At 42.1% G+C, this 14,077-nt stretch overlaps 1 protein-coding gene across 1 annotated transcript in view; it reads right to left on the bottom strand.

The window, feature by feature from the left end:
* The window catches only part of PTPRN2 (protein tyrosine phosphatase receptor type N2), a 1,352,613-nt gene that overhangs the window by 1,149,090 nt on the left and 189,446 nt on the right, over positions 1-14,077 (bottom strand). Inside the window, exon 2 of the mRNA XM_082258395.1 lies at positions 6,148-6,198. Within this exon, the coding sequence (XP_082114521.1) occupies positions 6,148-6,198 (51 nt within the window). The remainder of the gene's footprint in view (positions 1-6,147; positions 6,199-14,077) is intronic.

The following is a 14,077-nucleotide window of genomic DNA, read 5'->3' as shown; positions in this document are numbered from 1 at the left end:
TGGCCCCTCCCTCCTGTTGAGTGCCCCCACAGCAAGCAGCTTGCTATGGGGGCACCCGAGCTGAGCTGCAGCTCCGTGTGTCCATTCAGACACGGAGTTTCTGTTTGGCCCTGTCCCCTCTCTCTCCTGATTGGCTAAATGAATTTGAGTGACAACAGCGGGAGCCAATAGCACCACTGCTGTGTTTCAGCCAGTCAGGAGAGAGAGTCCCCGGGCGGCTGAGGCATTTGTGGACATCGCTGGATAGAGATGGGGCTCGGGTAAGTATTAGGGGGGCTGAGGGGGGCTGCTACACACAAAATAATTTTTAACCTAATGCATAGAATGCTTTAAGATAAAAAAAAACTTCTGACTTTACAACCCCTTTTAAATTAAAGTCGTACCCATAGAATATCCTTTTGCCAGGGTAGTTTATTATTATGTTTGGGGTAAACAGCATTAATTATTATGTAAAAGTAAAACAAATACATGCATTTATATTTATAAACTACCATAAAAAAATCCTTAAAAAAAAAGGGATGTGCAATAAGTTGCAACTGCAGAATCAACAAATTTCCAAATGAAAACATATGCTGTGGGAGACATAGGGGGAGATTTACTAAAACTGGAGCACTCAGAATCTGGTGTAGCTGTGCATGATAGCCAATCAGCTTCTAACTTTAGCTTGTTCAATTAAGCGTTGACAATAAAACCTGGAAGCTGATTGGTTTCTATGCAGAGCTGCACCAGATTTTGCACTATCCAGTTTTAGTAAATCACCCCCATAGTGTCACAGTGCAAATTCAGGACTAAATGACAGTCTGAATCAACAGACCCCAACCCCAGGATGGTATACTCACCAATCTATACTCTCTCGCTGTCTCTCCAATCTTTTTCTCTGCTGTTCTAAGGGTATGGGGCTTCTGGATATGGGAGGGGGGCATGCAACCAGTGCTTAGGCCTAAGCATCCAACCCCTAGGCCCAAACACTGTTATGTGTGGGGGAGGCAGTAATGTCAGACACCACATGATGTCAGAACTAATTTAGGGTGGACTTCCGCAGCAGGAAGGCAATGAGGGAGCTAGGTAGGTATTCCTTGTTGGGGGGGGGGGGGGTTATCAGGAGGAACTGTCACTATGCCTTGAATGGGCCGATGACAATGTCTCTATAAGAGGGACTAAAGTGGATAACCATCCTGGACCACATCATAAGACCACATGCACACCGGTTGTCTAGCCCCTGTACATCTATTCCTGGAGTTTTTTGCCCCCAGTAGGCACAGTTGCAGCCCCAGTGTCTGCAGCCTGTCAAAATCTATGACAGGCAAAAGTACACTACGGCTGGATTGGACTGGACAATGTACTCATGTACTCATGTTTAGGGCCCTAAGTGTTCAAAGATGTATGCCTGGAATGCAATTATTCTGCTCTTATGGCACATGTCCCAAAATGTGAGTACCATGAAAACAATGGGATTGGATACGCTGGGAGTAGACGCCCAGTGTGCATGTGGCCATACAGATATAAATGACATCTAAGCATGTTCCGTAACAAGGGTGAGAAAGACATTAATAAATAAATGTTATGCTTTTATCAGTGTGAAACAGACATCAATCATGCATTAAATCAGCTACATATGTTACTCTTTACTCAAAACATTAATCAGTTCACCGCACAGCTTTATTTACACCATAATCACATAACACCTGTCTTTAGCAGTAGCCTTAAGCCCTAAAAAGTTACCAGACGGTATTAATACCATTTAACAATACATTAGGCGCTGGATTGTTTGCAAGAAGAAGTTGAGAATTTTTATAAAATTTAGAGGAAATACATTTACTGCTATTGCGGCAGTATAGGGGCTCCAAAGAATCGCCCTAGTAGAGAAAAAGAAGATAATTCCTGATCACTACACGTTACATTATACAAGGATATATAGCGCAAACAGGTAATCTCATATGCGATATACCCATGGATATGCACAGAATAGGGGGCCTGAGTAGTCCTGGGGACTGAAAGATTAAAAGTCCATATAAAAACCATAACAGTCTAAAAAGTCTTATGGTACTAAAGAGTCCATCCACAAAAGGCAGCCTCCCAAATGAGAACCTAAAGCTGATTCCAGCAGCAGCTAAAATATACAAGGAGAGAGGCACCTCTAAGTGTAGGAGTATAATACCACTTTAATATAATAAAAACAATTGGCAACTCACACAGTAAGTAGTTAAAAAAGCACATCAAAGTGGAGGCATCCTAAGTAAGCTGTCATCAGTGATCATTGCGTTTCCGAGCATGCGTCCTGTGGGTGTGACGGTAGTCGCATCCTTCTTCGAGCTTGAAGAAGGGGCACGACTACCTTCACACCAGCAGGAGACATGCTCAGAAACACGTTGCATACCCAATGAAGTCATCATGCCGCATGCTGTGCTCCATGAGCGCTCCAAGCCTTGCTCTGAACCTGCTCCATCTCACGGCTAACTTCCTGGTAGCAAGTGAAGGACCATCATGGCGGGATCCGGCATTATGACCAATGATCACTGATGACAACTTAATTAGGATGCCTCCACTTTGATGTGCCTTTTTAACTACCTGCTATGTGAGTTGTCAATTGTTTTTATTCTATTAAAGTGGTGTTATACTCTTTGGCCCCTTTCACACTGTAGAGTCCGTCGGCGGACTCCGTTTTTCTCCGCGGGGGATCGATCTGCTGATCCCCCGGTGAGCAGGCAGATGGCAGCTCTGTCTCTGCGCTGTGTGCAGAGACAGAGCTGTCAGGTCCCCGCTGCTCTCTATGGGGGAATCGGATGAGAACGGACCGTCTGTCCGTTCTCATCCGATCCCATCCGATCCGCTGGACGGATGGAAAACATCTGTCCAGATTTGACTGATCGCATCGGATGTCAGCGGACATGTCTGGGGCATTCGTTCAGATCCGCCAAAAAAACGGACAGGTGGATCTGAACGGTCCGTCTGTGTGAAAGGGGCCTTACATTTCTCTCCTTGTACACATTACAATGTGACTGTACAATCTCCTTTAGATCTACCAACAACTATGTATTGCAAGGGCCTGCCTGACTGGATACAAATTGGTTGGATAGGGTTTGAGGAATACTGCTGGTTTTGGAGAAACAAAAGAGGAAGTCGGGGAGGAAAAGGGGGTACAGCTGGCTAGCCAGTCACCATCAGACATCTTCTCTCTTTATGGAAGCAGTGGTCTCATTGCACAGATCTGACACATCCCCTACTGAGTCACAACTATGAGTCGATTAGAAATCCCTGGCTCTTACTTAACAGGGAGTGTGTCCAACCTTTGCAAACAGATCACTGCTACCACAAAGACAGCAAGGGTACCACTCTGCAGCTTGCTGGCAAGGGGCAGGCTGTGGAATTGTAGGCCACACTCCCGCAAGACTATCTTAACCTACTAAATAATAGCACTGACTCACAGTTTGGCAAGAAAAGGCCGCGGCACACTCTATTGGTTTAATATAACTTAAATCATAAATATTTAACTGTTTGTAAACAACCACTCAAATACCGTAATAACTTTTAGTTGCTCAGTTAAAGAACTCGAGCAACCATAAACCATAAATTACCATTATGAAAATACAATGTCCCCCCTAGGATACCAGGGTGACCCAACCACACAAAGGTGCTCGCGACAAAGGGAGGGAGGGTGTGGAACTTTCTTCTTCTTGCTCTTCGGTGCAAAAGGAAGCACCCCAGACCGGACCAAACTTATATAGCCTCTGCTATACCTGCAGGAACCTTCCTCATGCCCCTATTGGCTGACACCTGCTGCAGAGCACAGGTATAATTTTAACCCCATAAAAGCCTAATCCTGCATAGCTTAACCCCCTTATCTATCTAACCTAATGCTGCTAGGGGTGGCCACAATCCCACACAAGTGGCCACATAATGTGCCCCCTTTTATATTCTCTTACAGCTGTGGCTGACCTTTAAAGAAAATAAATTGTAAGACCTTTGCATACTTTTTGCTTGATGCACCCGGGATGTATTTTACCCATTTAAACTGAAAGTTTAATTGGGCTTTGAGAGCAACACCTATGACAATGCACTCTTTACTCGCTGGCGCACTTTATAACCTTAAACCATGCTTCACACTTCGCAGGCAAATATTAAAACCAAAGCACTTACAGAACGTATCACTGCAATAAATCTGAATAAAACTTGTAATACACCAAAATAATCCAATATTACAGTTTAGGACTTGCTGACAGTTGTAATACTTTGACAAATGAAACATGCAGAATACAAATTAGGTTCTGCATGAAGCAAATCTTGCATCCAAAAAATATTAATGCCGTAAGAAATGTACAAGTGATAATATAAGGAGAAAATGAGAGAAGTTCTGTTCTCATTAAACCTGATCGGTGCACTGGTCATTTAATTGGATGTAGTGCTGTAACAACACATTGTTCTGCTAAACATTTTAAAGCCTTCCTAGAAAAAAAAAATGTATTGGCCAATATATTTTGTCACTGGGTGCTTATTTTGCAAAAATTGTACATTTGTTCTCATCTGTTCCAAGAAAATATATTATAAAGGGGACAGGAGCGACAGCATTAGTGTTCTGGCTTCGGTAGATGCCAACAAAACATAATGGATTACAGATGGCATTTTAAACGAACATATTACAAGAGTAATTGTGGAAAGAAGTCATTTATCTAACAGTAAATGAATAGGGTTACTTTTATATTGCACAGAATGTAAGGGATCCTCTACCTTGAGATTTAGTAAATTTGACAGCAATCACCCAAAAGGAAAAATAAATGAATAAATAAAGGTTTTTCTATAGCTACCCCTTAAAGGTAACCCACAGCTATTATACAACTATACAATTGAACATAACTGTTAAGGCCCATCAATGGGTCTGTAAATTTTGATTTCTATACAGTGCACTGAGCGCTCCAAAAACTGGAGTGTTCTAATTCAACCACCTTCCTTTGGCATCAGTTTTTACCTCTACACCCTAAGCTTCACTATTGGTAAGTGAGGCTGTCTAGAAAAATAATGGGCTAGCAGTGAGCACAGGAGAAGGCAAGGAGATTCAGCAATCATTTAAATATCTAGTCCGCATAAAGAAAAAAAATATTAGTATAGAGTGGGTTGTGTTCCAGAGGTTGAACCTATCTGTAAATTCCTATATTTATCAGGCATATCAGGCATTTCAGATCCCTGCAACTAAGGCCAATTGGTTTTCACTCTAACTGCTGGATGTCCCCCTCTACAAACCCTAGAATTAAAGTGTATGTAAACCCCACTCATGAAAAGTTGACCTGGGCACATATATATGTAGTGTTTACTTATCTTTCTTCAAAGTCCTGTGTCTTTCTCCTGCTCTATTCCTCTGTTATCAGCATGATAACTTGAGACAAGTTCTCAGACACAGGAGATAAAGCAGCTTGAAATTTGTGTCAGGGTGGGTGCATAGAGATAGATTAGCAGAGAGCTGATCTATTCACAGCACAGCTCTGCAAGTTCCTTCCTTCCTCTGTCTATGTGGAAGGGGGGTTGCCTTTTCTCCAATCAGCTGTCACACAGTGTATGCCAAGACTACACACCCAGTGCTGGGACAGGAAGAAAAAATTCTAACACAGTGTTCACTTTCTAAACAGTGTAGAAAGCTGAAGACAGCAAATATACAAATAAACCTTATGTAGGGAGATTTGTTTCATCTCTGTGTATCATCTGAGGCTGTTCACTTCACTGGGTATATGTGAGGGTTTACATCCACTTTAAACAACAAAGATATATACAGTAGGAAGCTACAGTAGGTGAAACAGCCCACAATTCTTAAATGATATCATGGCAAGTTATGTCAACATTACTTATTATTTTTAACTGTAGTAAATGTGACAAAAAAGTTGTCTTTCAATAATTTTAGAAATACATTAACACGTGTTTTTCATCTCATTCAGCTTGAGTTCTCCAACAGAAAACCAGACTCCCCAAAACAAAAAAATAAATAAACTACCTTGGATCATTATACTCTTAACCAAAACCCACCCCATTTTGTTCAAGCATGAATGAACCACACTAAATCTCCATTAGGAAGGTACAGCATAACAGTGAATGTCCTGAGAAAACAGGTGAAGTTGTTCTCTTATACAGAAATACATTTTTTTAACATTCACTTAGACTTACCATTCAAACACATCTCAAATGGTTTGCAGAGGTCATCTTCAAACAAGCAACCTAAAGAAAAAAAAGAAAGATTTTAAAGGAACATCTAAAAACTAAGGGGGAGGGGGAAACGTGCAAGGAACCCTTATGAAGTAAGACAGGGATTTGACTTTTTTCATTTTTAATGGTTTTTATTGAAAATTTTTAAAGCATCAACATAAGAAACAATGACAGAAAGCAGCATTCAGTGGTAAAGCCATCACCGCAGCAAACTGTAATAACCCCCGGGGCAAGCAAAGAAAATACAGCAATTCCCCATATAACAAATAAACAGAAACATAAGAAAAAAGGCAATACATGCGTGGTCCCCTGAGTTAATAGTGAGATGACAACTCCGTAGCCATGATCCACAGCATGCTACAGCTCTAGTAGCGAGCACACGAGGCCAGCCCGAGTAAACCTCCCCGTGGCCCGCTATGTTCAGGCCACGTTGAAGCCAAAACAAATGTGTGTGCAGCAACGTGCCACCACGAAGTAGACCCAATAAAAAAGACTTACACGAGATGACAAGGAAGAAAGGTAGAGAGAAAAGGAAACATGAAGAAAGAAAGGAAAAGAAAGCGATAGAAAGAGGAAAGAAAGAGGAAAGAATGGACCCAACTCCGCGCCCCGCACCCCACCCCCGGCCCCATGCACAGCCCTCAAGCTGACCCGGTTAGATAGTTGAGCCACGGTTCCCACACTCTATCGAATTTGTGCATTTTGTCATCTAGTTGAGCCGACAGCCGTTCATTCACCATGATCCAGGACAATTTATGCCTCAGCTGGGATTTGACTTTTTTAAGAGAGGCCTTAATCAAAATACAACAGTTGCAACCAGTACAATAACACAGCATTCTAGAAGAACAGGTGCACACTTCATATCCCAGCATTTGTAGCCACACAGGTAAAACTAATCACCATGGTGTCATAAACTGTGTCAAAGCAGATATTGTTTGTTCAAGAACATCATGGGAGGTGTGAAAGTTTGTGAATCTACCATGTTCTAGTTCTAAAATCCAACCACCATTAAGTATGGACAGGTACTAATGTTTCTAATTACAGGGCTAAAGGTGTGCATTGTAGTCAAATCATCAGGGTAAATATGTTTAACCACTTACCGCCCGCCCGCCGTCATATGACGGCGGGACGGTGCGGCTATTATCCTGGGCGGACGTCATATGACGTCCGCAGGAAATGCAGGGCAGGCACGCGATCGCGGGCGCGCCGCCGTGCACTGCCGGTGTCGGCGTGTCCCCGGGACACAGCCGGTCACCGGCAGGGGGGAAACAGCCAATAGGCATGGCTGTTTCCCACGTGATCGGCTATGTTGCAATGACATAGCCGATCACAACAGTAGATGCCGGCAGAAGACCGCGCATGCGCGATCGGGAGCGCGCAGCGCGGTCATGTCGGTGGCACTGTGTTCCGTAGGAACACAGCTGTCACCGGCGGTAGTAAACAGTCACTGATAGTGACTGTTTACTATGTGATCGGCTGTGAATCCATTCACAGCCGATCACAAAATGTAAACAAAGAGCAGTAACTGACTGTTACTAGCTCTTCTCTCCTCATACAGTTTCCAGTGTGAGGAGAGCAGAGCTAGAAATAGTGAGTTACTGCTCTGTACACCTGTCAAATGTAAAAGCACACAAATAAAGGTCCCCCCACACAGTCCTCAGCCCCCCCCCAATGTCACCTGTCACCCAACAGTCACCTCATCAGTGCCCAGAAATTGACACCCATAACGTTCACATGTGAGCGCAGCGATCGCGGGCAGAATCACAGCGATTCTGCCGCGATCCGGTAATCATTGCAAATTGCGGGACGCCTGTGCGTTGCCCGTTTTCTGCAATAGCACCCCAAACGCTGTGCGATGTTGCCGCCATTTCCGCCTGCCGAATCGCGGTAACATTGCGCAAACAACGCATGACGCCCAAAAAAGGTACAAGAGCTTCTTTGGGGCGTCATGCGTTGTTTGCGTGATGTTACCGCAATTCGGCAGGCGGAAATCGCAGCAACATAGCACAGCGTTTGGGGTGCTATTGCAAATCACGGGCAACGCACAGGCGTCCCGCAATTTGCAATGATTTCTGGATCGCGGGCGGAATCGCAGTGAATCTGCCCACGATCGCTACGCTCACATGTGAACGTAGCCTAAAGTTCACCGGTCACCAGAGACTGCCATCAGTACCGCCGTGCACCATCGCCCGTCACCTGTCACCATCAGTGACCATCGCCCGTCACCTGTCACCCCATCAATCACCGTCACCTGTCACCCCATCAGTCATCGTCATCTGTCACCCTATCAATCATCGTCACTTGTCACCCCATCAGTGATCGTCACTTGTCCCCCCATCAATCATCGTCACATGTCACCCCGTCAGTGATCGTCATCTGTCACCCCATCAATCATCGTCACTTGTCACCTCATCAATCATCGTCACTTGTCACCTCATCAATCATCATCACCTGTCACCTCATCAATCATCATCACCTGTCACCTCATCAATCATCGTCACCTGTCACCCCATCAGTCATCGTCACCTGTCACCCCATCAGTCATTGTCACCTGTCACCCCATTAGTCATCGTCACCTGTCACCCCATCAGTCATCGTCACCTGTTGGCCATATACATGCAATCACTTACTGACCGCCTAACGACTATATGCGTCAGCCATTAAAAGCTAAATACTGGGGTTATGGCAGCAGATAGCTGCCATAACCCCGGTATTTTTTGAAACGGCGGGCGGTCGGCTTTCAGATAAGGGTGGTCCCAGTGGCGGATTCGCCGCGGAATTACCCTTACGGTGCAGGGGAAGAGGTGCCCCCCCCCCTCCTGCCGCGTCCCAGACGGTTTCCCAGCTTACCGGACCCGCCGGCAGCGGGGAAAACTATCCGGTCCCGGATCCTCAGAGACAGGAAGTCGAGTGAGGGCAAGATGGCCCTCACTCGACTCTATGGTCTTGGAGGACCGGAGCTACGTCAAAAGACGTTGCCTAGCAACCGGTTTAAAGGGCCGCTTTTTTTTTCTTTTTTTTTTTTTTTCTCTTTCAACAATTTTTCTTTTTTTTTATTTTTTAGTGTAGTTGTGAGGTGTGAGGTCTTTTTGACCCCAGATCTCACAATAAAGAGGACCTGTCATGCCTATTTCTATTACAAGGGATGTTTACATTCCTTGCAATAGGAATTAAAAGTGATCAAAACATTTTTTTTTTTAAACTGTGTAAAAATAAAAAAATAATAAATAAAATAAATAGGAAAAAAAAAATTAAAGCGCCCTGTCCCCATTAGCTCGCGCGCAGAAGCAAACGCATACGCAAGTCCCGCCCACATATGTAAACGGTGTTCAAACCATACATGTGAGGTATCGCCGCGATTGTTAGAGCGAGAGCAATAATTTGAGCCCTAGACCTCCTCTGTAACTCTAAGCTAGTAACCTGCAGAAATTTTTAAAATGTTGCCTATGGGGATTTTTAAGTACCAATGTTTGGCGCCATTCTGTGAGCATGCGCAATTTTGAAGCATGACATGTTGGGTATCTAATTACTCGGCGTAACATTATCTTTCACATTATGGGAAAAAATTGGGCTAAATTTACTGTTTTCTTATTTTTTAGTTCAAAAAAGTGAATTTTTTTCAAAAAAAATCGCATTTGGAAGACTGCTGTGCAAATATGATGTGATAAAAAATATTGCAACGATCTCCATTTTATTCTCTAGGGACTCTGCTAAAAAAATATATATAATGTTTGGGGGTTCCAAGTAGTTTTCTAGCAAAAAAAATGATTTTAGCTTGTAAACACCAAGTGTCAAAAATAGGCCCAGTCTTAAAGTGGATAAATGGACAACTTTGTGTAAAGCGCTACTTGGATGTTAGGCCTATGTATGTGGCCAGGCTGTGTAAAAGTGTTACACATGTGGTATCGCCATACTCAGGAGGAATAGCAGAATGTATTTTGGGGTTCAATTTTTGCTATGTACATGCTATGTGTTAGAAATATTGCATAAATGGTCAGCTTTGTGTAAAAAAAATGTGTTTTCATTTTCTTTCCACATTTTCCAAAAACTTGTGGAAAAAAATGACATATTCAAAAGACTCATTATGCCTCAAAAATTATACGCTGGGCTGTTTGCTTTCCAAAATGGGGTCATTTTATGGGGGTTTCCATTGTCCTGGTGCTCCAGGGCCTTCAAAAGTACGATAGGTTGTCAGGAAATTATATGTGTAATTTGTGCTCCTAGAATGCCGGACGGTACTACTTGGATGTTAGGCCTCTGTATGTGGCCAGGCTGTGAAAAAGTCTCACACATGTGGTATCGCCATACTCAGGAGGAGTAGTAGAATGTGTTTTGGGGTGTAGTTGCAAGTATACATATGCTGTGTGAGAGAAATAACCTGTTAATACGTCAATTTGTAAAAAAAAAAAAAAAATCTTCGTTTTGCAAAGAGTTGTGGGAAAAAATGACAACTTCAAAAAACTCACCATGCCCCTTATTAAATACCTTGGAATGTCTACTTTCCAAAAAGGGGTCATTTGGGGGGTATTTGTACTTTCCTGACTTTTTAGTGTCTCAAGAAATGAGATAGGCCTTCAGTACATCAGGTGTGGTCAAGTGTGATCAATTTTCAACGAATAGCACCATAACTTGTGGACTCTATAACTTTCACAAAGACCAAATAATATACACTTATTTGGGTTATTTTTACCAAAGATAAGTAGCAGTATAAATTTTGGCCAAAATTTGTGAAGAAAAATTACTAATTTGCTAAATTTTATGACAGAAACAAAGAAAAATGCGTTTTTTCACAATATTTTCAGTCTTTTTTTTATTTAAAGCACAAAAAATAAAAAACCCAGTAGTGATTAAATACCATCAAAAGAAAGCTCTATTTGTGTGAAAAAAAGGACGCAAATTTTTTATGGGTACAGTGTTGCATGACTGAGTAATTGTCATTCAAAGTGTGAGAGCGCTGAAAGCTGAAAATCAGTCTGGGCAGGAAGGGGGTGAAAGTGCACTGTAGGCAAGTGGTTAAACAGCATTACAGTATATATAGTTGACAGAAGATGAGGGAAGGCTCCCACTTCTGTTTAGGGATGGTTGTTTCAGTTTGACATAGATTGTCTTATTCATGCCCCTTGTAAACCAATTGTCTTCTCTGTCCAAAATGCATCTTACTGGCCTCAAAAGAAAGTCCCTTCTCCCTTTGAAAGAATACTGAGCTTAGACCTGCACAGTCTTGGAAACGTTCACACCTCCTATTTTTTTACATAGTTTTTAAAGGTCCATGCAGTTGAACCGGTGGGTGTATTATTTTTATTCTCTAACAATTCCGATAGCCCTGTATATCCTTTTTTTTTTAACTTAGTTTATTAAAAAAAAAAAAAATGCACATACAAATTATACTTGTCAAGCCAATACAGTGGCAGAGTACTATCCAACGAACAATGAATACAAAAGGGAATTGTCATAGCACCTGATTATCAAAGCCCATAAACTACATACATACCGAAGCAACAAACAGGTACATCCATGTATATGCACAATCAGAAAAAATCAAAATGGAAGAAAAAAACTTACATTAATCAAGTAACAGAAAAAGAAAAAACAGAGTAAGCAATTGGAAATAAGAATACTGCACTCATGTATATTAGACTCAGTGTGTTCACCCAGACGCCCAGCACCACAAAAAGATTTTCAAGTAAAAAGAAAGAGAAGGGCACAATGTTAGTGATTGTCCCAAAACTCATAATAACACTCTGACTTCCAGCTCAAACAGGAGTAGTGGCAAGAACAGGTAACTAAGGTATAGGGTCGGAGACTAAATGTAGAAGAGAGTCACTTGTGTATTGTGTGTCCAGCCAGAGTCCCCATAGTCTAGTTAACTTCCCTGGACATCCTCTCGCCTCATAAGTGAGCTTATAAAATGGGAGAATCTGATTATTAAACTTTTCCACAAGCCAATGTTCAGGGGGGTCAGAAGGTATCCAGTGTAATGCAAAGGTCTTCCTGGCATATTAGAGCAGTATTCATAAGAATCGTCCAGCTTTAGTAGACAATTCAATATCATCAAATACCCCGAGAAGACACCACTTAGAACTACAGACATTGGGGAGATCAAAATGAACTGAAATAAATGCAGTAACCTCAGACCAAAACAGTCTTACCTTAATGCGAGAGCAGACCATATGCATAAAGTCCCCTTCTTCTGACTCACATTTATGGCATGTGTGGGTGGGGTGGCCCCTTTTGCACATAAGAAATAAACACTTAGGTGTATAATACATTCTGTGTAAGAATCTAAATTGTGTGAGCTTATCCCTAGCAGAGATTACAGTATCAGGATATGAGGCATATACCTCCTTCCAGTTATCTGGATAGAGGTTCGGGATATCAACCAGCCTCCTGTCTTGTACTTTACTTCCTGATGACATCCAAAAATGTTCTTGGACAACATCAGCATCTGCCTTAAAATATTTCATTACACCATGGTGATTGAATTAAGGAGACTGAGTTACCCAAATTGCTATTAATGCTGGGGTGTGTTCCTAAACACCCATTGGAACTGGAAAAGCTACTTGAATGAGTAGTGAAACATCTTCAGCATTACAAAACAAGTCCAGTTAACTGTGACTAACTACTACTAACCATCCCCAAAATGTTACAATTTTTTCCACTAGGAGTAAATTCCAATGGGTGGTTCCCATATTTGTTTGGGCTTTTAATTGCAAGATCACTATGCATCAAAATACAGCCTCTACAAAAATGAGCAAAATTGTATTGCTGCTTCATCTTCATTAATGAAACATAGAAAACTCAACAAAAAGAGTGAACCACCATAAGTGCAAGGACCATCATATATAGGTTGGAATATTGAGTAGATTGACCATTTAACTGAATGAACAGAGAACAGGGGGAAACAGTTGGAACCCTATCAAGTTCTTTTTTTTTTATCTATGTCTACCTAGGTAAATTCACCCTCTCTATTTGTTGTAGTAACCATTGTCACCAAGACAGAAAGTGATGGGAAATCAAAAATTGTGGAGCTGTCACGAGGACAAAAGGGGAGAGTAATCCTTCCCAAGGGTACACCTGTTCTGGTGACTAATATTTTAGAGATTTTCTCTTACTTCCTGTGCTGTTGCTGGGACAGGAAGTAAAGGACAATAATTAACTGACAGCATTTTAACCCTTGCCTGCTCTTATCAGCACAAAAAAAAAAAAACATTTTGGCTTTTTTTACAGTTTCATTTTTAGAGAATTCATAGGTGATACCTAAAGTCACTATGCCAAATAACAATTAAGCTATGTAACAGCTGCTTATCTTAGTGTTATTTTCATTTTTAAAGCTGGTTGGTAGAAAAAAAAAAAATTCAACAAAAGGTTAGGGCTTCAAAGAGCAAATCAAAAGCTTTTCTGCTACGTGATAAACAAAGGAGGGCCACCCCACTGGAACTAGATTATTCTGGTAGAAATTGGGGAGGTGCTACCCACAGAAGAGGGAGAGGGTTAGCTGAGTGCTAATTGGCTCTGGTCTGGTTGCCTGCACACCGGTTCTGACAGTAGAGGGCTACTCAACTGGCTGCAGATCACTTGCCCAGCAACCTCTGCTTCATCAGTGTAGCCTTTCTGAGCTGTCAAATATGGGAAAAGGAGTTAAAGGGGGCCGGTTTAACACCAAGTACACATAACACTGCAAATGTTCACTGTCAATTTTTGGTCACTGATTGAAACGTCAAACTAAATCTGAACGCCAGCAGCTAAATACACAGATGAACAAAATGCACCGATAAAAATATTAAATAAAATGAATGAGCTGTTTTAGCTGCCAGAAATAAAAAAAATTGCAAGCGTCATGTCTGGCAGAAACCAGGCACCGTCATTACCTGGCCAATACCATCACTACAGT

The sequence above is a fragment of the Pelophylax lessonae genome, assembly GCF_965119305.1.
Source record: "Pelophylax lessonae genome assembly, chromosome: 5".
Taxonomy (NCBI): Eukaryota; Metazoa; Chordata; class Amphibia; order Anura; family Ranidae; genus Pelophylax; species Pelophylax lessonae.
The sequence above is the reverse complement of the archived record's forward strand: the minus strand, read 5'-3'. Positions and strand labels throughout refer to the sequence as shown.